At 45.5% G+C, this 27285-nt stretch overlaps 1 protein-coding gene across 7 annotated transcripts in view; it reads right to left on the bottom strand.

Annotated features, from left to right (window-relative positions):
* The window catches only part of DGKI (diacylglycerol kinase iota), a 312169-nt gene that overhangs the window by 188421 nt on the left and 96463 nt on the right, over window positions 1-27285 (bottom strand). For 6 of the 7 annotated variants that reach the window (XM_075940048.2, XM_075940098.2, XM_075940058.2 and 3 more), the window contains exon 2: window positions 8262-8370. The exons of the other annotated variant lie outside the window; for it this stretch is intronic. In XM_075940048.2, coding sequence (XP_075796163.2) covers window positions 8262-8370 — 109 coding nt within the window. The remainder of the gene's footprint in view (window positions 1-8261; window positions 8371-27285) is intronic. 7 annotated transcript variants of the gene reach the window in all.

Below are 27285 nucleotides of genomic sequence, written 5' to 3'. Positions count from 1 at the left end.
GGGCTACATGGACCTTTGGTCTGACCCAGTACGGCCGTTCTTATGTATCTGCCAGAGGGCTGGGCAACTGGCCCACTCATTTGCCTGCCACATAGGAAAGCTCTATGGCTCAAGGAGAAGGGTAAAAGTCACCAGGTATTCCCAATGGGTGGAGGTGGGGGTTGATCCCCAGGGTTTCCTCTGGGTCAAGGGCAAAGCAATAAGCTTTTTTATCTGGCACATTCAATTAATCAGCAACCCCCATTTCCCTAGATAACAAAGCTTCTCCTACAAATAGATTATTTTAATACACATTAAGGGTCTTTTTTTTCATTTTTTTCTTCATGATGCCACTACAAGGTAAAGTTAATGTTATTAGGGTGCTTTATTGTGTCTTGCCATATGTGGATTTCTTTCAAGTTTAACCTTAATTCTGAATTCCCTGTAATATTTGTTTTGGGAATAGCTACAACAATTCTGTGCTATTACCATGTTTAAGTTACTGATAGAGAGTCTTAACCTTAATTCCAGTTTTATTCAATTTAGTGGGGAATTTCCTTGTTTGGTTTTAATATAAAAAATACGTAAATATGAAACAAGAAACCTAAAGAGATGTTGCTAGGTGATATTTCTAAGCAGTATCAACTTTCTACCTCTCTCGTGTACATTATAATTTTTAGGGACAGATTCACCAGTATGGCCTACCTGCTTCAAACCACTCTGGAACAAAACAGCCAGTTCAGGAGAGCCAGTTCCCCCCTTTTCTATCCCCCACACTTGTCTGTATGCATACACCCCTCTACCCACGCCTCCTTTCCAATCCCCTGTACACATACACAGGCCTGCCAGCAGTGGGGAGGGGAGGAAAGGGGGCAGTTGCCCTTGGGTCTGGCAATTCAAAGGAGCCTGGGGCTCTTGGACACTACCACTGCGGCAGCAGCCGGAGCCCTATATCCTTTAAATTGCTGTCCTGAATGGTGCTGAGGGGCGGGGCTGGCTGCCCTGACAACCAGGGTTCTGCCCCTTCCAGGAGCCAGACCACCCCTCATCTTGCCCAAGGACCTAGAGAGGCCATCGGCTCCCCTGCATAGAAACACCAGTTTAACCTCCTACTCCCCCAGCTGAGTATATCTAGTGCAATGGGTAGATTTTTAAATACATATTCAAAATACCGGTAATCATTGTTGCCATTATTCTAAAGTTTATGTCAGCACAAACTGCAAAATCATGTTTTATTCTAAAGAGAGGAATGAGCCCAAGCTGCCCTCAGCTAAGTTGGTGACTTCCTGTGCAGTCAGAGATTGAAAGCAACTTGGCTACACTCCTTTTGTGAGCAATGGAAGACAAACAGCCATTTTGAAAGGGAGCACTTTGGTTAAAGGCAGCTGCAGTCTCAGTGCCACTGAAAACAATGGAAGGTAGAACCCATTTTGAAAGAGTGCAGCCCTGCCAGGAATCCTCTTCAAAGAATATGTATGTGACACAGAAACAAAGACATGCAGAGCTAAAAGGAACCTCAAAAGAGGTCACCAAATCCAGTACCCCCATGGTGACGCAGGACCCAGTACAACTTGGCCTGTATTTTTCTAACTGGTTCTTATAATCCTCAGTTAACAGGGATTCCACAACCTCTCTTGGAAACTTATTCCAGAATTTAAATCCTGTTATAGTTTGAAAGCTTTTTCTAAAATCTAACCTACATCTCCCTCGCTGCAGATGATGCCAATTACTTTTTGTCCTTCCTTCAGAGGACATGGAGAACAATTGATCACCGTGTTCTTTGTAACAACCCTTTACAGATTTTAAGTCTTATGTTCCCCTCTCAGTCTTCTTTGCTCATCATTAAATATGCCTCATTTTTTAACCTTTCCACATGCACTGTGTTTCCCAAACCTTTCATCATTTTTGTTGTTCTCCTCTGGACTCTCCTTGATTTACCCACATCTTTCTGAAAGTGCAGTGCCCAGAATTGGACACAGTACTCCAGCTGAGGCCTCACCAGTGCCAAGTACAGCATGACAATAGCCTCCAGTGTGTTACATACGACACTCCTGTTCACACGCACCACCATATTTGCCTTTTCCACTGCATCATATTGTTGACTCATACTCCATTTGTTATCCACTATAACCAGAGATCCCTTTCAGATGTAATCCCATCTAGTCAGTTATTCTCCATTTTTCTTCATGTGATTGATTTTTCCTTCCTAACTGTAGTATTTGATGCTTGTCTTGATTAAATTTCATCATGTTGATTTCAACCATTTCTCCAATTTGTCAAAGTCATTTTGAATTCTAATCCTGCCCTCCAAACTGCTTGCAAACACTCCCAGTTTGATGTCATCCACGAATGTTATAAGCACACTCTCCACTTTATTAAACAAATCATTAATGAAAAAATTGACTAGTACTGAACCTAGGACTGACCCCCGTAAAATCCCATTAGACACACTCTCCCAGTTTTACAGCAAATCATTGATAACTGAGTACGATCTTTCACCTTGTTATGCACCCACCTTATAGTACAGGTCAGACCGCCCTGGTCCAGCATCTGAGTGATCCCGAATCACAGAGTTTGCCAGACAAGGGGAGGTCAAGGCTCCCTGCCTAGCTGAAGGTTCTGCTCCAAGGTAGGGCTGCTCTCCCTGCCTCCAGCCCCCCACCATGCCAGGCCTGGCCAGGACTGCGTACTCCATTGTGCCAGCCCCGCTGCCTCCAGCTCCAGCAATGGCTGCACACACACATACCCCACGGCACCAGTCCAGGCTGTGCACCCAGCTGATTCCAGCCCTGGCCTGAGCTGTGCTCCTGCACTGCGCTAGCCATTACCGAGTCTATGCTTCCCATCATGCCAGCCCCAGCCCTGGCCACTGGCCCCACTACGTCCAGCCCTAGCTGGGGCTGCCTTCCTTGCCGCCAGCCTTGGCCAGGGCTGTGCTCTCCACCACACTGGCCTCGCTGGGGCTGGGCTCACCACTGCCAGCCCAGTCCAGGCTGTGCTTCTGAACCTGGCCAGCCAGGGCTCTCTGGTCCAGCAATATCCATGGTCCTCCCAGACCACAGATGTTGCTGGAACAGAGAATCCCAGATTTTAAAGGTTCAACCTGTAATTTCATCTAGACCACATTTTGCTGGTATGTTTATGAGAATGTCATGTGGGATGGTGTGAAAACCATTATTACTATCAAGGTATAGCACATCAACTGTTCCGCCTTCCCCTCCTCCACCACTAGGCTAGCAGCACTATCCAACAAGGAAATTAGGTTGATTTGGCATGGTTTTTGTCTTAACTCCAAACTGGCTATTCCTTATAGCTATAGTATCTTCTATGTGCTTAAAAACTGATTGTTTCTAATTTCTTCCGGTATCTTTCAAAGTTAAACTGATATGTATAGTTCCTCTTTGTTACCCTTTTTAAAAATAAGTACTATGTTTCCCTTTCTCCAGGTTTCTGGGACCTCACAAATTCTTGAAGATAATTGCTGATTGTTCCAAGACTGTTTCAACTAGTTCCTTAGGTACCCTAGGATGAATTTCATCAGGCCCTGCTGATTGGAATATATCTAATTTATCTAAATATCTTTAACCTGTACTTTTCAAATTTTGACAAAAGCAAACACTTCACCCTTTTTGATGTCATCAGTCATTAGCTCTCCTCCCCCATTAAGTAGAGAACCTTCACTTTCCTTCATCTTTCTCTTGTTCCTACTGTATATACAGACCCTCCTCCTGTTGCTTGTTATGTACCTTACTAGATTTAACTCATTTTGTGCCTTAGCCTTTCTGGCTTTTCCCCTTCATCTTGTGTAATTCTTTTGTGCTCGTCCTTAGCAATTCAAGCATGTGTCCATTTTTTGTAGGATTCCTTTTTTATTTTCAGGTCACTGAACAACTTCTAATAGAACCACACTGGTTTCTTACTACTCTTCCTATTGGGACTGTTTAGAGTTGAGCCTTTTATATTGTGTCTTTGAGAAATGCTAACTCTCCTGAACTCCTTTATCCTACAGCTTTTCTCCCATGGGACCCTACCTACCAGTTCTCTGACTTTAATAGAGTTTGATTTTTAATAAAGTTTTTTTTATTTTTCCAGATGACTGGAATCATTACTACTTCCTGATGTAAGAGCTACAGAAACAGCTAACAATACACTCTCTATTTTTGAAAGTGGTTGTGCCATCACCACATGCAAGGGCTCCTCCTCCTTATGTGAGCCTCTGATGATGTGTGTCTCTTCCCATCTGCATACTCAGTTCCCAACTATGAGACCTAGTTTTGCAGAAACATTAATAGGAAGAGACAGCATTCAGTATATGAAATGATGATTTACAAGGGAGACCATACACATAGAAAGGAAAAGCATCCATCTGGATTAGTGTTGTTGTATGAGTCAAAACTAGTGGGATTAGAGTTAATATACTACTTTTATATACATACACTCACACACACACACACACACACACACACACACACACACACACACCTCAAGTGTAGTCTATCATTAGATACAAATATACGCACACAATTCAGTCCATTGTTCTTTACGGTAAGGGGCCAATGGTTCTGGTGAGAACCATATACCAAAAAGAAGCGGAGTATGATGGAAGCATACAGATTCATATTCATGGGCAATATGGCCCTATACAACTGAATAGAAAAAGTAACATTTTCATAAAACATCTAAAACGCTTAATGAAATGTTATAGTCTCGTACGGGCATCTGAAAACAGAATCCTGTGAACTGATGCCATTCTCTATGGGTATGTCTACACAGCAACGTTATTTCAAAAGAACAGCCGTTATTTCAAAATAACTTTACTAGCGTCTATACATCCCAAACCGCTATTTTGAAATTAATTCAAAATAGCGGGTGCTTATTTCAGATTTGGTAAACCTCATTCCACAAGGAATAACACCAAATTCGAAATAGTTATTTCAAAAAAGGTGTTGTGTAGACACTTATTTCGAAATAGGAGGCCTCCAGCCTTCCCAGGGTGCCCTGGTGGCCACTTCAGCCTCAACCAAGAACACTTCTCTCCCTCCCTGCTCCCCAGAGCCCTTAAAGGGGTTGACTCGGGCCACAGTGCCTGTGCCAGTTCCAAGCCTGCCAGCCCAGAGCCAGCCCCTGACCCAGTGGCCCCAAAACATGAGCCAGTAAGCCAGTGGCAGCCAGCCCTCCACCGCCCCCCAGGAGCAGTCTGCCAGCTCCCAGGAGCCTGCCAGGGCCTGGAGAAGGCGGGTGCCTTCCTGGTCCAGGGTGGAGATCATGGACCTTATTCAGGTTGGGGGGGGATGCTCCCAACATCCATGATCTCCACACTAGATGGAGGAACGCAGCCGTCTATGGAAGGATAGCTGCCAGCCTGGCCACCAAAGGCCACACGTGAACCCAGGAGCAGGTCTGCATGAAAATCAAGTTGGTTCAGCGAGACCCCCCAAACCTGAGCCCTGCTTCCCCTCCCTCTCCCTTCCAGCTCCCTCCTCCCAGGTTTCCCCCTCCTCTCTCCCACCCTCTCTTTTCTCCTCTCCTGCTTCCTTTCCCCAGTCTCACCAGAGTTTCGTTCCCGCCCCCCCCCAGTTTTGTTAAATAAAGAGAGTTTGTGTTCATGAAAATTTTATTTTACATTGTATTTTATTTGACATCAGGAAGGAAGGTTAGGAAGGGGTAAGTGGAAGGACGTGAGGGAGGAATGAGACACAAGCCCCCAGTGGGGCAGACCAGGGAGGCTTTTAGTGCTCCTCAGGGTAGACGCTCTCCCACAGGGCCTCCTGTATAGTGACCGCCCCCCGATGGACCTCCTGGATGGCAGCCTGCAGAAAGTGAAGCCAGGCTCGCAGCAACACATCCATGAGAAGCACCAGAGTGCCCAGGGGCAAGTCTGGCTCCATGTTGCAGAGTGCTGTGGTGTCCCAAGTGAGGGCAACCAGAGCACGCAGAGACAAAATGCTTTGCTGTCCCTCATAGAGGCAGGCAAGCAAGCATGGAAAACTGAGAACTGGCTGTCCAGGGGAGGAGGGGGTCCCTTTAAGCACAAGCCTCAGATAGCCTCAGGCAGCAGCCACACAAAATAACTCCTGACCTGATGCCCTCCTGGACCTGGTTCTGGCCAGCCTTAAATGCGATTTAGCGTCCACTCAGTGTGGATGCAGTATTTTGAAATAGAAAAAGCTATTTCAAAATGCATTTTGTGTATAGACGCATTATTTTGAAATAAGATATTTTGAAATAACTATTTTGAAATAAGATATTTTGAAATAACGCTGTAGTGTAGACAGACCCTGTTATATTATGTCGGGGTTTAGAATAATTACAATAGAAACCTATTTCTATAGATTCCTACAGGTTTCATTCTTATTAACTTCTATGGGAACTTTCTACAAGACTATATAACATGGCCATAATGTTGCAATAGTTTACCTCTGAAGAACACTCAGTATACTCTAGGGCTATGTCTACACTACAAGATTTTTGCACAAACCCGGCCATTTTTATGCAAAAACCAGCAGAGCGTCCACACCTTGCTTTTGTGCAAGAAAATTGACAGAACCAGAGGGCTTTTGCCAGTAGAGTTATTCCTCTCCCCACAAGGAATAACTCCCTTTTGCACTATACCTCTTGGACAAAAAGGCAGGTGTGGACGCTCCGCAGGGGTTTCTTGTGCAAGAAACCCCTATCAGAAAAAGCACAGGTGCTCTGATGGCCATTCTGCGAATGGCCATCAGAGCTTTCTTGTGCAAGAGCTTCCATGCAGTGTGGACACTCTCTTGCGCAAAAGCACATCGCTTTTGCGATGTGATTTGAGGTCTAGATGCGCATTTGCGCTAGGCGCTTTTGCGCAAGAAGTTTTTGTGCAAAAACTCTTGCGGAAAAGGCTACTTCCACAAAAACCCTGCAGTGCAGACAAAGCCTAGAGGTCATCGAATGAGGTTTAACTGTTAACTCGAACTAAGGGGATTATCTCAGAATCACACTTCTCTGCCACGTGTAGATGTGGGCAGTTATTCCAGGCTAGTCAATTTCCAAAATGGCGACCGGCTAGGAACATGCTAATGAAGTGCGGGATATTTAAATCTCGCGCTTCATTTGCAATTTTGGTTGCCCTCATAAGCCTCCCTAGTTCGAACTAGGGGGCTAGTGTAGGGTACTGCGGAGAACAAAGGAAGAAAACATTTATGCTACAAATTTAGGCGGCACTTTTTGCCCATATCAGCCAAATACTGGGATAACAAGAGGTCAAGGAATCACCTACATTAGAAGTTCTAAATGAAAGTCAGTACAGAAGCAATGGGGATACTGTAGGAATCTATTAATATTATCTTGCAGTGATGTAGAGAAATAGATTAAATATCAACATGTCCTTTCCAATCCTAATACAAATTAATCCAATTACTCTGTCAAAGAATTTATTGTACATATCACATCCCTCATGATGTACGCACTGCTATATAGGTTACATAAGAAAATACTTGGGGGATATACATTGTACAGTGCCATTTTCCATGCAAGTAGTTGCATTAGGCTACAATTTAATAAAGCACTTAAAGCACTGGAAGCACATAAACAGTGCCACTGACTTCGAAGGGAAACTCTCTTGCTTAAAGACAGGCATGTGTTTAAATATCTTGCTAAAACAGGGACTACATTTCCTCTAGAGCACGATCTAGGTTTTGTAAGGCCAAGCCCTTTGGGATCCACACAGGATCTCTGATACTAAGAGGATTGAATTTTAACACTCTTCTCTGCACTCTGTTACAAATTCATAGAATTTCAGGTTAGACAGGACCACTGCAATCATCTAGTCTGACCTCCTGTATAACACAGGCTATAAAAAAAAATTACCCAATGATTCCTGCTCCAAGCCAAACAGGAGCTGAAGCAGAACATATCACTTAGCAAGATGTCCAGTCTTAATTTAACAATTACCTTGACCTAAAGCACAAAAAACTTCTAAAAGAAATAAAAGATACCCAGAGTTGTCATCTCAGGGCTTGATCCTGCGAGATGCTAAGCATTCAAGCAAGTTATTTTGCTAGGCTGGTGCTAAACTTTAAATGTATGCAGGCCCATTGACTCGGAAGAGACTTTTCAGGTGTGTAAGTGTTTTGCCAGATAGACACCAGAATTCTCTGCACCTTACAGGACCAAGCTCATAGTGACCAGAGCTAACATCCAACCCTTTTACCTGCACCTTTTATCTAGCCATGTAAAACATGATGGTTAGAGGGAAAACGGGCAGGAGATGTTACTTAGATAAATTGTGGTGATTAAAAATAAACACCTACACTCCATTCTAGTGTTGTTCTTGGCTCTTTTCCTGGCCCATTGGAGATTGCGATGTTGAGGGAGTGAGCAGGAGCCAGATGCTGGAGGCCTGACCTGGAGATTGCTTTCCTGTAAGATGAGAAGAAAAAACAAAAACAAAACAACAGCACTTTTTTTGTTGTCTAGAAATCAGCAGAGGCAGCACAGCTGTAAATTTCAGTTTGGTGGAAGTGGTACTGGGAGGTTATATTATGCTATAATGATTGAGGGAAGCAGGTGAGTGGGTTCAGGAAAGTCAGATAGGGTGAGAAGAGAATGCAGCTTAGTAGAAAAATAAAGCAAGTTTGATAACTGACAAGTACTATTTAATACAGATCAGTTACCTTTCTAGACCCATGCATAATGAACAAAAGCTATTGGTCCAAATGTAGCCCTCTGCACTCATTGCAACGGAGTTCCTGTTTTTTACATCAGAGCAGTTGGGCTCATTGTTTATGCAACTCAAATGAAGATTTGAGTTGCTTTTATTGAAAGCGGGAAGGAAGGTGTTCAGAAAGGAAAACTCCCTGTTTGCTTTACTCAGATAGATTACTCTCTAAGCCTTGGTCTACACCATTATTTCAAAATAACAAGCGGAGCGTCCACACTTCCAAGCCTGTTATTCTGAAATAACGGGCTGGTTATTTTAAAATAGTAACTGCTGCGTTCCACGAGGAATAATGCTTATTTTGAAACAGTTATTTTGAAATAGCAGTAGTGTGGATGCTTCACTGCTGCTATTTCAAAATAACTACTCCCCAGAGTCAAATTAATTACTCCTCGGTTATTTTGAGATGGAGCACTCTTCCCTTAGGGTACGTCTATACTTGCTCCCTAGTTCAAACTAGGGATGCAAATGTAGGCAACCGAAATTGCTAATGAAGCGGGGATTTAAATATCCCACGCTTCATTAGCACGATCTCGCCGGCGTGTTACTCCACTTAACAGCTGTTTCAAAAGTGAAAGTGCATTCTGGGATGCATTAGTTCGAACCAAACCCCTTGGTTCGAACTAACGCTACTCCTCAGTAATGGGGGTTTGGTTCGAACTAACACGTCCCAGCGCGCACTTTCACTTTCAAAACAACTGTTGAGCGGAATAACATGCCGGCAAGATCATGCTAATGAAGCGCGAGATATTTAAATCCCCACTTCATTAGCAATTTCAGTTGCCTACATTTGCATCCCTAGTTCGGACTAGGGAGCAAGTGTAGATGTATCCTTAGAGTGCATCTACACAGCAGGGCTTAACTCGAAATAAGCTACACAAATTGAGGTACGTCAATTGCTTATCTTATTTCGAAATAGCTTATTTTGAAATAGGGAGCATCTACACAGCATTTATTTCAAAATAGAGCACTCTTCCTCTGACTTCCCTTACTTCTCATACAATGAGAGTTACAGAGGTCGGAGTAAGAAGTCCACCAGCTCAACATTATGTCAAAATAATTGCTTGTGTATAGACACAGACTATGTTATTTCGAAATGACATCAGTTATTCTGAAATAACACTGCTGTATAGACATAGCCTAAGGGAGCCTGCCTCGGACTAATTTCAAGGCTTCCCTGTAGTGTTGACTCGCTATTTCGAAATAGTTATTTTGGGAGCTGTTATTTCAAAATCATTTTCTAGTGTAGACATGCCCTGAGAAATTAACTCCCACTGAAAACACAGCCAACTGAGGTCACCGTATGGAACAGGAAAGGATTGTCCCACTTTGATGAGCTCTGCTGGTGTCATGCTCCAGTTTCTTTTCATGTGTACTTCACTCACATCTTTTTGGAGCCCCTGTGGCAGAAATCCTCTCAGGAGATAAAGCATTTCCTTGCAAAGGCCACAAATGCTATTCAAAAGCATCAGCCAGAAAGGACTCCCAGACCCCCAGGGCTGAGAGTTCTTCTGCCAGACTCCGGCCAGCCCCTGACAGCTCAGTAAGATAAGCCCTGAACTTACTCCCTCAAATGGAAGCACATGCTATCTACCAAACTGCTCTGGACTGTAGGCTTCTTAAAGCTATAGTGCTGCAAATATAAGGGCAGCATGGCCCAATCAGTGACAATCAAAAAAATCATACAAGCTCTTTCTTTAGCTCCAGTAGTCAGAACTGTGAGTGTGGCAGTGCGTTGAGTGGAAATTCCTTTCTCTTTGCAAAACTAGCCTATATTTTCTCCTTCCCCAAAAATGAAATGACAATTTGTTCCGTAAAGCATTTTTCTGCAACAACACATTATATGATAGCTATTTATAGGCTCAGCTAATCATATGAATACCCCAAGGCAACTTACAATAAAGGTCAATGGAGCCAACATATGCTAAAAGAATCTCTGTTCTGCCCTCTAAAAATACAAGGCACTGTATGTCCACTGAAAAGAAGCTCAGAGCCCTCAACACTTTGAGTCGATGCCCTGGAAATCAGGTAGGTTGAGAGGGAAAATTATAAACCTTCTTCTCTTTCTACATCCTCAAAATGCCACCCTATTCTGTTGGTACTATCTAATGTAATGAACACTCAGTATATTTGTGTCATCCATTCTCCATCCATTTCCCTTCCCTCATGGCACTGCATGTCATCAATAGGTTGGTATAAAATTTTTAAAATGTTTTACCTTAGATTAAATCCTCTTTAAATATGGGAGGGATTCCAAGGAAAGAAACTATCAACAGCTGGCAGAAGCATTATAAGAGAATAATTTACTTGCTAGCTAGACTCCTGCACACATCACTGTGGTATGATCAGTAGACCATAATCTGGTCTTTATAAGGACCAAATGAAGTCCAGAGACCAGCACTTTTAAAGAGATAATTTAATACTATAGCAAACTTTACAATGTAAAATACAATATAGGAATATTTTATACATAAAATGATTTCTGCTACACGTCCAGACTTTCTCAATGTTCATTTTGGTACCATTTTGGTTATTAGTCCTTGGCAGAGAACCATTGCCTAGCATCTTCTGCTTGATTGCATCACAAATCCAGTCCTGTATTTATGACATCACAATCTCTTGGTAGAAATGACTGAAGTATTATAATTTCTGCATTTTATCAGTAAGGACAATAATAACTACAATTTAAAGGCTGTTTGAACCTGAAGATCGAATGATTGGAGTAAGTTTCTATTTTTTTCAGAACTATAGAGTTGCTGAATAATAAATACATCTACTGAATTTAAACATGTCTACATTTGCTACGTATATTACTGGCAACAAATTATTTGACCAGCTCTAGAGATAAGGATTCCAGGTGAAAGATGAATTCAAGTGAGACTTAAAAAGCAAATATGCCTAATGAATGGCTACAGACTTCACAACATCAGGCCCTGTATACGATATCCAGGCAGAATTAGATTTGTACAATCCTTTTGTAATTAAACTTGAGACTTGCCCCATGCTCCCTGAAAGGTTAACTGAGGCTGGTGAAACTTTTGAGAGATGAATGTTAGGCCTCCACTTCCATGCCTACCAAATAATGGATTTATGAGTTAGGCATACAAAGCACAACCACCAGGACTGTTTTTCATGTTAGCTGAGACACAAAACCATAAAATAGCCCTCTGTGTTGTAAACCTATATGAACTATAATAAACAGAATGGCCCAGTGATCCCAATGCAAGCTAAAAATAGCAAGTGTAGTGCAAACTTTTGTCAGGAAACTGCTGGAGGAGGTAATAGATATGGAGTGCCAGGACACAGTGAACTGAGCAGGAGAAGGTCTATATTGCAAAGACATGCCAGGAAGGGAGAAAAAAAAAGGCCATATCAAAAAGGCCTTTACGATGTAAATGAAAAAAGAGGTTACATGGCAGCCATTCTAGAGAGAATCTGGGGAAAATGAAGAGTGAACAGAGTAATGGATTCAGGGTCAGCAGGCCAATATACTCAGCTTGTTCTAAGTACAGGAAGTCCCCGGGTAACGTACAAGATAGGGACTGTAGGTTTGTTCTTAAGTTGAATCTGTATGTAAGTCAGAACTGGCATCAGCCGCTGCTGAAACTGATCAGTTTCAACAGCGGCTGAACCTGGACGCCAGTTCTGACTTACATACGGATTAAACTTAAGAACCCCAGGCGTCCCCAAGTCAGCTGCTGCTGAAACTGATCAGCGGCTGATTCCAGGAAGCCCGGGGCAGAGCAACTCTGCCTCGGGATTCCTGTAGTCAGCCCCTGGTCAGTTTCAGCAGCGGCTGACTTGGGGACACCTGGGGCAGAGCAGCTGGGGTGCTGCTGGGAAACTGACCAGCAGCGGCTGAATCAGGACGCCTGGGGCAGAGCAGCTGGGGTGCTGCCGGGTTGGTACAGTAGCGCCAAGGAGCGGCGCTGCGGGACCAACCCGGCAGCGCCCCAGCTGCTCTACCCCAGGCGTAGGCAAGAAAAGCCTGGTCTGCTGGGGTAGGAGGAGGGGCACTAGCTGCACCCCCCCCCCCCCCCAGCAGACCAGGGAGACGCAGGTGGCAGGACTGCCCGCGTCCTCCACAGCTTTGCTCCATCTCCCTGGTCTGCTGACCAGGGAGACGGGGAGCAAAGCCAAGGAGCACGCCCACAGCGGGACAGCCCAGGCACGCCCGGGCTGTCCCACTGCGGGCATGCTCCGCGGCTTTGCTCCCGGTCTCCCTGGTTTGTAGGGAGACGGGGAGCAAAGCTGCAGAGCACTCCCGCAGCGGGACAGCCCAGGCACGCCCGGGCTGTCCCTCTGCGGGCGTGCTCCGTGGCTTTGCTCCGCGTCTCCCTGGTCTGCTGGGGGGGCTTCCCCCCCAGCAGACCAGGGAGACATGGAGGAGCAGCTTTTCTCACCCCGGAGGACGGGGGCGGCGGGACTGCAGCGCATCTGGGCGTCCCGCCGCTCCAGTCCTCCAGGGCGAGAAAAGCCCCGTTTGTAACTGCGGATCCGACATAAGTCGGATCCGCGAAACTCGGGGACTGCCTGTAGCTGATTAGAGCAACTGTGACTTTTCAGGCAGAAAAGTAACAAAAATTACTTTCAATTATTTTTTCCTACAACCTGTTCTCTAATGCTGTGGCTACACTACAAAGAAAAGCAGGGGAAAGCTATGCAAATTGAGAACCGCAAATCGTGTATTTTTTTCTGCTTTTCTTCTGAAAGAGGCTTTTCCAACTTTTGGCCCATCGACACAGGCCCAAATATTTGGGGGAACCCTCTTTTGGAACATCCCTTTTTCCTCGTAAAATGAGGTTTACAAGGATGCCGAAAAAATGCATCTGCTTTTTCAAAAAAAAATTCAGAAATGCAGATGCATTCCTTGGATGCAGCAAAGCTTTTCCAGGATACCTCCAGTATCCTGAAACACCCCTATACCCTAAGTGTTCAAGCATGTGTGGCAGCAAAAGGCTCACCATGTGACCTTCATCCACAAAGCAAAAGTAATCATGTGATGACAATGTAATTGGACAATGTAACCGTGTTTAGCTATAAATGTCCTTTCTTCAGAGTAATCAGATCCATAGATCCATTTAAATGGGTCTGTCAGCCAACTCATATCTTGGGGGCAGAACCAGATTGACCAGTCACTACCAGCAGGGAAATGCTCCACCTCCATAAAGTCCTGATCCATGGACCTATACCCACTGGAGTATATGCATAGGATTGCATGGACCTTATAGAAAGTAGTTGGATACTAATTCCAGTTTTACTATCAAGGAGCCCTGGAGCAGTCCAGCTAACCAATCCTGGAAACTCAAAGTATTCTGACATTTCCTTCTTCATTTCACTGAGAAATCAGGTGCATCTCAACCTACTTGTTAGATCAAAGGATACATATTTGACTGGGAGGGATTGAATTTATATCCTAGGTCATGGATTTACTGAACTTCTCCTCTACACCATGGGCAAATAAAAATCCTCAAACATGCTCTTTAGAGTGTACCAATATGCCTGGCTCCCCAAGAATCACATAAAGGCAATTAGTCAATGTTATTCTTCTCATAAAATTATTCTCTTGGTGTAAAAACATCTGCTGGGACAAGAAAGGATGTACTGCACATATTTAACCAAACAGAATTATTTTTATTTTCTTGTCACTTGTGTTTAATGAACAATCTAGCTGCACAGGTGTACAACTTTGTATTACACCAACTGGTAAAATATATCCTTGTGGAAGTAGGGACACCTTCTGTGTTTAATGTTCAGAAACCGGGGGGAGGAGGGGAATGCAGCACTAACACAGTAATTCTCATAACACAAAAGGCCACTCGCCATCACTGTCACCATGCATGTCCAGAGTGTTTCTGTGCATATTTATGGTATATACTCACACAAGTTGGTGCTCATGTAAGTTATGGGCAAATAGCTCTGGCTAACCTGTAACATGGTTTAAGTTTTCTCCACTTCGCTCTGCCAACATGATGTGCAGCACCCCCACTCCCTTCTGGTCTAACAAGTGTATTTTTCTCTTTATTCCTATTACATTGTCATCCCTCTCCTGAGTGTCTGATGAGACGCTGCTAATCGGGCAGTTCATGTCCACTAGAGATTAATCTGGTGATGGATAAATGTCCATTTATGAGCTAATGTATTATGTGAAGTAGGAAATCCAAAGGTGAAAGGTTATTACAATACACCAGCTGCTTGTGAACTGCATTCTACGGACAGCTTCCGAAATCTATGTTCTATTGTTTGGCTGCAAAACAAGACACCGCTATCTCAGTGAATGAATCAATTTTGTAGGGATAAAAGCAACACTTAGGTTTTCTTTGACTGGAAATGTGATAGTAATGCTTTATTTCTATCACAGGAATATTTGGACAAATGCAGTTTGACCAAACATCCAGTTTCCACAGTCCATGCCATAAAATACTCAATAATGCCTTCATGAACGGGGAAGAACAGAAAACACAAGGAGTTTCTAATACACTATGTAATGTTATATTATGACAGGCAACAACTCTGTAGAGGACACAGATGCCATTTTCCTTCTTGCTGCACATGAATTGATGCTGTTGAAAGGATCTGGTTTTGGATCTCATTACTCTACAAGATCATAGAAATAAGCTGCAGACCACTTTTAACATCGCTTCCATCCCAGGATGTGTTTTTAAAAGAACAGAACAGGTTTTTGCCTATTGCTGGGTTGCCAGAAGCATGCCTATTTCCTCCTCATCCTTGGATTATGAGCATTCTTGACATCTGCTTCTGATTGGATAATGAAAGGGTCAGACAAGTCCTTTGCTTATGATGCACCCACAGTCCTACAATAATACTCAGAGCTTCATCTAGAGCATGAATCAATTCTGCAGTATGAGATCTGGTCACAGATATCTCAGACATGTTCTTGACTGCATCTTCTGGTTGTTTTGTGTTCAAGAGAAGTAGGAGTCTGGGTCTCTTCCAGACATTCTAAAGCACTTGATCAAATCCCAGAACTGGCACTTCTAAAGTCCCAAATTTTCTAGTCTTTACCCCTTTGAGAGTGAATTATGGCTAGAACCCTGCAAATCTGCTGATACTGGCTTTTTATCTATACATTCAGATATCCGTGGATCATGTAAGTAGATCATAGGTTGGATGACTATACAATTTTGTATCCATACCGGGCACTAATTATGGATTCAGTTGGATCCAGAGCTGTGCTGAACTTCTTGGTCCCTTAGGCTTTCTCTTTTATCAAGAGATCATCTTCCTAGACAGTAGTGAATATGCCTGTTTTCCTTCACCTAACAGCCCTGGGTCTGGTTTTCCAGAAAACTTGTCTTGGCATCTCCATCACTCTTCTGTCTCAATCTGAGAACTGAAAACAGGCAGTGTTGGGAGGGAGAATTTCCTGAAAAGCCATTTAAAAAACAAAAACAAAAACTCTTGTGTTCCCAAGAGAATATCTAAAAGTCAGTCATTTAGTCAAAAACTAAACCAATAAGGAATAGCTGAGAAAAGTCAGATCTCAGGAATTCAGAATCTCACTAGAATTCTGAATTCTATTAGATAGAATGGAGGTTTGTTAAACATCACTGAATAGTATTTCACCAAAACTTTCTCTCCCCTCCCCGCAGTTTTTTGTTTCATTTTAGGGGGTATTTTTACCTTTATTTTTTAAAACATCTATCTAATTTCAAAACAAAATGTCATTTTGAAACAGAAAACCAAAATATTTCATTTTTTTAAATGTCAGAATGAAACAGTTAAACTTTTTCTGTGTGTCCATAACCATTAGCCAACTTCAACCCAAATCTGTGAAAAAATTAATTAAACCAAAAATACATTTTCCAGCAAATTACTTGCAAAAAAAATAGCCATCCCCATATTTGGCACTTTTCCCATATCAGGTGCAAATAGAAATTAGAGTGAAGTGGATTGTAGATGAAGATGAGCATCACAGGATTACAATATCTATTTTTCTATCATATGCTGAACAGCAAATATTTATTAAAATGTGGCTGGTAACATGGTTTTCTTTCTTACAAAATAAGATTCCTGTTTTCCTGATGTTGCTCAGCTTACTAGAGGAAAATATGGAAGGTTAGGTTTTTCAAGAGGAATTTTTGGCATGCATTCTTTGCAGGTACTTATTAGTGGTACAAAATGGTCTCTCTCTATTTTTAGGCCAAAAAAGACTAAATCCTCAAAAACCCGGGCCAAAGAAAAAAAATGACAAGAGATTTTTTTTCTGACATTATCATTTTAGATGCTTTCAGCCTGTCTTAAACTTCAGCATTCTGATATTATTAAGAGGCCAGATCCTCAAGTTGGCATAAATCATTTACACGAGCTGAAATTTTGTTGTAGTTTCTCATCTGAGGAGACTAAGGAGGGATATGATAGAGGTCTAGAAAATCATGACAGGTATGAAGAAAGTGAATAAGGAAACATTATTTACTTCTTCCCACAATATGGGCATGTCTACGCTAAAGAGTTTTGATGGAAAATGGCCATTTTTCCAACAAAACCTGAGCTACGTCCACACTGCAATCACATTCTTCTGAAAGTAAATAAAAAGAACAGAGGGGGTTTTCTGGTAATCCTCTTTCTACGAGGAAGAAGCCTTTTTCTAAAAGAGCTCTTTCGGCAAAAAGCGTGTGTGGCTGGGAAAGAGGGAGTTCTTTCAAAAGAAGAGGAAAGCGGAAAAAGCACAAGTGCCCTGGTGGCCACTCTGTCCATAATAATCACAGCTTACATGCAAGATAGCGTCCATTCAGTGTGGGCGCTATCTTTTGAAAAAGCAGATCACTTTTTCGATACACTTTTGTGTGTGACTGCTCTCTTTCAGAAGACTTTTTTTTGGAAGATCTCTTCCAAAAAAAGGTTCTTCCGAAAGAAGCCTGCAGTCTAGACATAGCCTATAAGAACTAGGGGTCACCAAATTAAATTAATAGGCAGCAGGTTTAAAACAAACAAAAGACAGTTTTCCTTCACTCAGCGCACAGTCAACCTGTGGAACTCCTTGCCAGAGGATGCTGTGAAGACAAGGAATTTAACAGGGTTCAAAAAAGAGTTAGATAGATTCATGGGAGGTTAGGTCCATCAATGGCTATTACCCAAGATGGGTAGCAATGGTGTCCCTAGCCTCTGTTTGTCTGGAAATGGATGACAGGAGAGGGATCACGTGAGGATTGCCTGTTGTGTTCCCTCCCTCTGAGGCATCTGGAATTGGCCACTGTCATCAGACAGGATACTGGGGTAGATGGACCTTTGGTCTGATCCAGTATGGCCGTTCTTATGTTTAAAAACTACATGGCCTTGTACAAACTTTGACAATGAAGAACTTCTGGCTTCCTTCTTCTGTCCAGTAGGACACATATGTTGTCATTTTATATAGGCTCCAATGTAATTTATAAATGTGGAATTCATTTATTCCAAAGCTAAAAGGGATCATTGTGATTAAGTCTACCTTCCTGTAAAACATAGGCCACATCTTCCCCAGAATAATTCCTATTTCAACTAGAGTATCTTTTAAAAAAAAATATTTCCTTTGGAGCCTTTTCACATTTCCATAATGGTACGCTATGTTTCTCTTTCCTCCTTCCCTTTAATAAAGGGACAGGGGGATTCCTCTTCTCTACTTTGTTCATTTTTACATTTTCAGATAACCGAAGTGCCAATAGAGATTAAGAACAAGTAAAACAGACTCTCTCTCCTCTTTTCTGAACATGTAAATAGAAACATGGAGAAAAGATAACATATACTCAATTTCTCTGTGCAAACCAGAAATATTTGAAGATGCTTTGTTTTTGGCATGAAAAGTCAAAAGAAAGTCTTGATTTCTATTCCAGTGCAGGCATGAGTCTAAAACCCAGTTGTGACACCGAAACTGCACAAGAATCAAGCTCTATTTCCTAGCTACCCAATATGGTTTAGGACATCCAATTCAAGGGATGACTCAGTGCTACAGAACTCAAAGAGATCTTAACAAAACATACCCCTTCACAAGAAAAATAATACATTGAAATGCATTCTCTTTCATTCTTTCAACAAAGCTATTAAGGTCATTGGATTTCTGGATTTAATTATTAAGACAGAGAAGAGTGTTCGTGTAAGTAAGCAACCCTGAGAGGAGAAAGGGATGTTCAGATTGTGCCATTCTTAAGCAATATGGATAGCAAAGCGCATATATCCTTTGTACTGTATTACAATGACATTTGAATGAGACTGACAAGAACAAGGTATTGTTCAATAATCACAGTGAAAAAAAATCTCCATTTCCTTCAGAAGAACCAAAGAACAGAGATTCAGATATAGCAAAAGTTGCCTCTCCTTTTGGTATTACATGAAGTACAGATATAGAACACAGAAGTACTCGTGACTGTCTTTTCCACCCACTGTCCATCTATCAACTGCTACTATAATTAGTCTGCAAACTCTTACTTAGCTTGTAAGATCCTTGTGTAGAGGAGCATCTAGAACTATGGGGCTCTGAATCTTGACAAGGGCCTCCATTACGTATAAATGATAAATTATAATGGTCAGTGTTTAGGTCTATCTACGTGTTTGGCTCCATTCTAGTCTCTCTAAGAGCATCCCATCAGGTGTCGGGCCCTGAACCTTCATCTCTCTCAGGGTGGAATCCCATGAGTCTTTCGCCCTTCAACGAGGTCCCAGAAGTACAATACTATGTGTTACAACCATGAGTCCTCAAGCAGGCCCAAGCCTTGCTAGGCTTCCCTTCAGGACTTGTCACCAGAGTGTGAATGCCATGACATGAACCAGACCTTCCAAAATGAATCAGTGATACAATCTCAATAGCAGGGACAAGCAGAACAAGAGCAGAAACAGGTTTAACCCAGCAAACTGTCTAAGTGCATATCTATCTTTCCTAAATCTTAGAACAGCTAATCCAGATCCCCCATTGCTGGGACTGATACCCTACAGTCCTTTTTCTCTCTTGGTTCAGTTAAACCATTCTGAACTGTGGTCTGTGCCATGGAATTGACCTCTCTGTTGGGTGCTAGTGTTGGGCTGGTATCTCATTCCACTTCTTTTTGACTTCATGCAGCAATATCTGTTTGGATTTTTTTTAAACGCTTTAAAGTCCATCTTCCATCTTGAACAGCCCTGAATTTATTCGTCCATTCTGTCCTTCCTGAACAACCTAAAAAATCCACTCTGCTTTCGATCTCAGAAGTTGGGTTTAGTTCCTTGCAAAAGCCTTCTTTTAAGCCGCTTTGCACAATACTATGCTGTTTTCACACACTGCCACCAATTTGCTAGTCTTTCTTGGTTGAGTTCACCTAGTGGACAGTCACCAGACAGCTAACCAGATCCAACCTTTGCAACCCATCTGCTTCCAAACCAGCAGAATCTGGGCAGAATCCAGATACTGTCTCAATCTCTGCATGTCTAGGACATACTCCAGGGACAGACTCCTTGTCTGGAACCCTTCTTTGGTACGTGAGACTCCACACTGCCACTGACCTAAGTGCCAAACCAATGTTGAGATTTTCCAGGCCTCCCTAGTCACCCATGAACCTACCCCAGAGTCCCTCTTAACGGTAGTCATTCTGATTCACGGTGTAACCACTTGGAGACCGTGTGGTGGTTAAATCAAAGCCTTATCACAGGAACGTCTTAAAACACAGAGCTGCCTTTCTCTCTTAGCAGAGGAGCATTACATCTCTAGGCAAAAACAATGGCTTGTATGCAACCGCTTCTCAGAGTCCCTCACCTCTCCTGAGAGCTCGTAGCTTTGGTCTATATCATAAGAACAGCCATACTGAGTCAGACCAAACATCCATCTAGCCCAGTATCCTGTCTAACGACAGTGGCAATACCAGATGCCCCAGTGGGAGGGAACACAACAGGTAATGCTCACGTGATCCCTCCCCTGTCACCCATTTCCAGACAAACAGAGGCTAGGGACACCATTCCTACTAATCCTGGCTATTAGGTTCATTGGTGAACCTAACCTCCAAGAATCTATCTAGCTCTTTTTTGATCCCTATTAAAGTCCTCGTCCTTGGAGAAGGACAGGGACCCTCTCACTCCTGTTCCTCTGGCAGTTTCTTTTGTTTCTGAGGACGGACGCTCTCCCTAGCTCAAAGAGTCTATCATATTTAAAACCAATTATTGCACTTTTTTTGTTTCTTTTCTTACACTGGGAATATTCCATGCTGTAGATTCCATGTTGGTGGTTGGGCAGAGAGTTGTTCAAAGCCAATGGCTCTGCCGATAACAATCCCATTGTTCTAGCAGGGTAGAACTATTCAAGTATTAATGGCTCCTGGATGGCCCTATTTCAGCTTCTCACACAAACGTCTTGTCTACACTGGCAAATTACAGTGCAGTAAACCATTTCCAAGTGCTGTAACTCCCGAGGTGTCCAAGCTATTGAGTGTGCACTAACTCTGCAGTTGCTGGACTCTAGATAAACCCTCTCGATGAGACATGTAGAGCTTGCTGTGCAGTGGCTACAACACTGAGGTGCCAGTGTGGATGCTTCAATTGTTTCCTGTGTTTTGACTGGCCTCCGGAAATGGCCCATAATCTCTCCAGTAGCCATTTTGCTCATTATTTTGAACTCGCCTGGTGCCTCCTCTCTTTCAAAGCTCTCTTTTGTATAGCCTGCATGCTGTGCTGATCTGCTGCAGGAAAACATAGCAAACCATTCAGGCGGAATGCTTGTGCTGTTGAACACAGAAGCAGGTGTCTGTGTATGAGTAAGTGAGGCTATGTCTAGACTGCAGGCTTCCTTCGGAAGAAGGTTTTTTGGAACAGATCTTCCAAAAAAACTTCTTCCGAAAGAGAGCTTCCACGTCTCCAAAGTGCATTGAAAAAACACTCTGCTTTAGCAAAAGAGAGCGTCCACACTGATTGGACGCTACCTCGCATAAAAGGCCACCCGGAACCATTTCAGGCAGGGCTTTAGGTCACCAGTTGCTTCTGAGTGCTGGTGCCGGAGCCTAGCAGAGATAGCTGTATAAGGAAGAGCTGGAACAGAGCTGCATCTGGGCATGTGATGGCCCCACACAGCCATGCTGCAGTTTCTGCAGCACTTTGTGCCAGCTGTCTTTCTGGTCCTGATCGCGGTGGACCCTTTGCTCATTCTGGGGACCCTCTCCCTGGGTGCAGGAGCAACACTCTTGCCACCACAACCCACAGTGGAGAGGCATTTCTGGAGGCTGGACACCAGTTCCGACTGGTGGGACCAGCTGGTCATGGAGTGGTGGGACAACCAGCAGTGGCGCCAAAACTTCCACATGTGGAAAGCCACCTTTTTGGTGCTGTGTGCCTAGCTTGCCCCTGCCCTTTGATGACCCGACACCCACCTGCGGCCCACTACCCCCCCTGGAGAAGCGGGTCACAATTGCCATCTGGAAGCTCGCCACCCCAGACAGTTACCAGTCGGTGGGCAATCAGTTTGGCGTAGTGAAGTCCACCATCGGGGTCCTCCTCATGGAGGTAAGGCACTCTTGGGCTACAGTCCCTGAAGGATAGGGAGTCCTGGAAAAGGGCGACCCTCAGGAAAGGGGGGGTTGGGGAGTGTGAGGTATGGAGTGGAGGTGTGGGGGAAGACCCATCCTCAGGGGGTTGTGCCGTCTCGCCCTCACACAGCCCTGCTGCTGGAGTGGTGGCCTCATAGGGGGTAGCTCCTGGGGTATTTGAGGGGGGGAAGGGAGGAGGGCGGGCACCTCCTAAGGACTCAGGCACTCCCTCTCTCATTCTCTGTTGTGTGTGTTTTTCTCCTTCTGCAGATGGTGAGGGCCATCAATTCCATCCTGCTGTGAAGGGTCACCTGCCTGGGAGACATAGACCCAAACATGGCCAGAGTTGCTGCAATTGATGGGACCCACATCCTGATCTGCTCACCTCAACATAGAGCAGCCCAGTACATCAATCGCAAGGGCTACTTTTCTATGGTGCTGCAGGCCTCGGTCGACCACCATGGACAGTTCACGGACATTTTTGTCGGGTGGTCAGGCAGGGCACACGATGCCCTGATATTTTGTAACTCCAGCCTCTATGCGAAGCTGGAGATAGGCACATTCTTCCCCTACCAGGGCTTTGTGGTTGAGGATGTGCAGAAGCCATTCTGTATTGTGGGGGATGCAGCCTGCCCCCTCATGCCGTGGCTAATGAAGCCTTATACCAGCCACTTGGACCCCAGCAGGGATCAATTGAATGGCCACCTCAACTTGGCAAAATTCAGGTGGAGTGCGCCTTAAGCCACCTCAAGACATGGTTCAGGTGCCTCCTGACCCACTGGGACGTGGGGGAGCACAACATCCCCGAGGTGATGTTGGCATGTTGCGTTCTCCATAACATTGTGTGTAGGAAAGGGGAGGCCTTCCTCTCGGGCTGGAGAGCAGACGCCAGCTGTGAGGGGAGACCCTTTGCACAGCTATGGACAGCTGCCATGAGGCCTGGGTGCACCTCTGGGAGGCACTGAGGGAGAGTTTCTCTCAAGCACCCTAGTAACTCTCCCCAGGGCCTCCCCGCTAAGGGCCTTTGGCTTGCTGCTCTATTCCTTTTCCACCACAACCTCTCCCTTCGCCCCTTCCCTGACCTCTCAATAAAGTCACCTGTTTGGTTTTGAATAAAACAAACTTTGTATTTGTGTTTTAGAAGAAAAAGGGGGGAGAAAAAGGGGGGTTCATAACCTGGAAGGGGAGAGGGCTCATAACCTGGAGGGGCAGGGAGGCTCATAACCTGGAGGGGGAGCAGGGCTCAGAGTGGCATGGGGGGGGGGCTGGATGTGCCACCTCGGGTGTGGGGACCTCATCAGACTTGGGGGGGCCTGGAACCACATGGGAGTGAGCAGGAGTGGGGGCTGGAGCAGGGTCAGAGACTGCAGAGAGAGGGGGAATGGGCATAGTAAGGAAAGCAGGAGGGTGGTAGGCAGGAGCAGTGACAGAAGCTGGGTGTGCCATCATGTCGTACGTGGCGGCACACATGCTATCGCACTGCTGCATGAGCTGGTCCCCCACACAGTTCCACCACTCTGCGTCCTCCCAGATCTTCTGCGCCAGGGTCTGCTGCATGTCATGCAGTACACTGACAAGCTGCCGCCTCAGGTCTTCGTGGACCCTGGTGCGCTTTCAGGTACCCTAGACTCTGGCAGCTGGCTCTGGTGGTGTGGCTCGCCCCTCAATCCCAATTGGTCTGGCTGTGGAGAACACAAAGAGGGAGAGGCGGTCAGTCATCCATGAAAATACTGTCCCTGAGGCCGTGCCCTCCTCTGTGAGCAGCAATCAACAGTCCTCGGGCCAGAGGAGGGAGATGTCCTGAGAGAAAGGCCATGTGTGTCTCACAGGGGCCCCGAGATGCCCAGGGAAACATGCTGCCGGCTTCCCCCGACACCCGGACCATGGAAAAACAGGCAAGTGAAGTGTCCGGCCACAGTGGGATTACCCTATGGGCGGCAGAGGACCTGGGAGCAACCTGGCTCTCCCTGAGCCCCACACACACACCTGCAGCTCACAACACTGCCCGTGGGAGTGGGTGCTGCCTTGCATGTGCAGGCATGCCCATGGGCTGTGCATAGCACTCCTCGGTGAGTCTGGGGTCAGGCCTGCACTCTTGTGGCTAGCCTGCTTCAAGCCGTGCCAGGTGGTGGAAGGGCATCCAGCCCCTTTGGGGCCAGACAAGTGTGTGGCCTCCCCGGAGCCTGGGAACAGGATCCCGAAAATGCTCAGGGGCTGCCTGCTGAGTCTGCATGGTGCACACTAATGCTGCATGTGGTTCCACGTGCACAGACTGCAACACAATGTGCAGCCCAAGCAGGCCAAGTGATGCTGGCACCCCTCCCTCTCTGCACCCACCTCCTCTGCCCTGTGTGTGAGACAAATGGAGACCACTCACCTGATGATCCATCCCCAGCATCTGAAGAAACCTGGGAACCAGCTCTAAGGAGAGTGTGATAGAGGCTATGTTGTCCGCCTCCTCCTCCTCATGCAGTCTATGGTCCACCTCCTCCTCCGCTGTGACCTCCAGCCGGGTGATGACGGGTGTGTTGAGGCCAGAGTCCACACAATGGGTGGGAAAACGGCTTCCCCACCCGCCAGGAGTTGGTGCAGCTCCTGGTAGTAGGGGCAGTTGTGGAGTCCTGCCCCAGAGTGCAAGCTGCTCTCTCTGGCCCTCATGTATCCATGGCGGAGCTCTTTGGCCTTACTCCAGACCTGTTCCAAGGTCCAGGGTGGGTGTCCACACTCCACCAGGAGCTCGGCCATCTGGCCATAAATGTTGGCGTTCTACCACTTGGAACAGAGATCCTGAAGTATCTCCTCCTCGCCCCACAGTTCAAGGGGGGACAGGCTCTTCACTCTGGACCAAGAGGGTGTCTGCCTCTTGGTCCCCCTGGGTGGGTCCTGTGACCCCTGGGACTGCTCCCTTTGAGGGACAGGGGAGCGTCGGGGGGCTTGAGGATGGGACATGTTGGCAATGCCTGTAGCAGGGAGAGCCACACGGTCAGGATGCTGCTCCCAGGCCGGCTTCCTGCCACAAGGCTTGTCCAGGGTGCCTGCAGCTTTAAGAGGGGCCAGGAGACAGGAACTATAGAGTTGTGATTACTTTGGACGGAGTGGCCACAAGGGCACCTGTATTATTTTCTGGAGGCCTCTTCTTTCAAAAGAAAACCTTCTTCCCCATCCACACATGCCTTTTTCTGAAAGGGCTCTTTCACAAAAAGGCTTCTTCCTCGTAGAAAGAGGTTTACCAATGTTGGAAAAAAAACCCTGTGTTCTTTTGATTTTCTTTCAAAAGGACACGATTGCAGTGTGGACGTAATTGAAAGTTTTTTTCGGAAAAACGGCCTATTTAAAAATAAAACCTTTCTGTAGTGTAGACATACCCTGAAAGATAGCTGGGCAAAGAGCCAGGGAAGGAGGGGGTGTCTGATGTTGGGGTTTCTCAATCTGGGTTGTTTCTTGCTGCTGCTTACAAGACAGCATGCTGACATCCTCCAATATCACGCTGCCTCCCCCACCATATACACACACACACACACACACACACACACACACACACACACACACACACACTCTCTCTCTCCCTGTCACACACATCCCCCATACTTCAGTTGAAAACCAGCTGTCAGTGCAGTAGGATGACCATGGACCAATGGGGACTGGAAAACCTTCTTCATGTAACACTGCCTGCCTCATGCAGCACTGCAAACCCTAACCACCCTGTGGCCAGTTGCACAGTGGAATAGCTACCACAATGCACTGCTCTCTGAGGTACTGCAAGAGCAGATAATATGATGTGCTTCGTCATCACAAGAAGGACAGTGTGGGCACACAACAGAGGTTTCCCTGCAGCACTCTGTGAGCATTATAACTGCCAGCACTTTACATCTGCCAGTCTATTCCTGCTACCAAATGAGTGTTTTAACCCACACAGAAATCAACATTCATTGATCGTATTTATAAAATAACAAGGGATTCATAAATTGGCAGACACCTATCACACCAATATACTTGATATACAACTAAGAAGTGGAGTGGAGGGAGGGATACCGGTGTGAGAGAGAAAGAGGATGAATTGCAGCAAGTGCAAACCAGTAAACAACCTGAAAGCAAGTGAAAGCCTTTCCTGTGAGGTTTTAGCTAGTTCTTCTGCTCTTGTTTACTTTAAAGGGCTTCAGATCAGGCAATGGAGACTTAAGGGCAAATCCTAAACCCTTCACAGAAGTAAAATACATTTGAAATCCAAGGAAGTACTGTCTGAGTAAGGTCGGAAGGATTTTGGTATCAGAGAATAATTCAGAGTGGATCTTCACTGCCCTCCAAGTTCAGAAATAAGCAAAATAATTATGCCCAAAATGACTTTCCTGATTGAATATGCAGAAAGTTGAAGTGTTAAGAAACTGTGTAAATGTAATCCCTTAACTTTTTATTAAATTATTTGCACTCGGTTATAGGGATTGTATCTGCAGAGTTCCTCCTTCTTTCTTTTCTTTGTCTGATGAACTTGAAAAGCCATGCCCATGCAACTACAGGCAGTCCCCGACTTACGCGGATCTGACTTACGTCGGATCCGCAGTTACGAACGGGGCTTTCTCGCCCCGGAGGTCAGGGCGAGAAAGCCCCGTTCGTAAGCTGCTCCGGTGCCCCTGGTCTGCTGGAGACCGTCTCCAGCAGACCAGGGGCACCGGGCGGGTTCCCGCGCTTCTGAGGCTTTGCCAGAGCAAAGCCTCAGAGGCGCGGCACCCCGCTGCCGCTGCGACTCTGCTCCCCGTGTCCCTGGTCTGCTGGGGGGGGGGGGGGCACAGCTAGTGTGCTCCCCCCCCCCGCAGCAGACCAGGCTTTTGTTGTGGACCCTGGGGCAGAGCAGCTGGGGCGCTGCCGATTGGTCCTGCAGCGCCGCTCTGGGCACTACTGGACCATCCCGGCAGCACCCCAGCTGCTCTGCCCCAGGTCCTGATTCAGCCGCTGCTGGTCAGTTTCAGCAGCGGCTGAATCAGGACTCCTGGGGCAGAGCAGATGGGGTGCTGCTGGGTTGGTCCAGTAGCACCGAGGAGCGGCGCTACTGGAGCAACCCAGCAGCACCCCAGCTGCTCTGCCCCAGGTGTCCCCAAGTCAGCTTCTGCTGAAACTGACCAGCGCTGACTACAGGAAGCCCCAGGC

Source organism: Pelodiscus sinensis, chromosome 1, assembly GCF_052426305.1.
Source record: "Pelodiscus sinensis isolate ZL-2025 chromosome 1, ASM5242630v1, whole genome shotgun sequence".
Taxonomy (NCBI): Eukaryota; Metazoa; Chordata; order Testudines; family Trionychidae; genus Pelodiscus; species Pelodiscus sinensis.
Note: the sequence above shows the minus strand (reverse complement) of the source record. Positions and strands in the feature narration are given on the sequence as shown.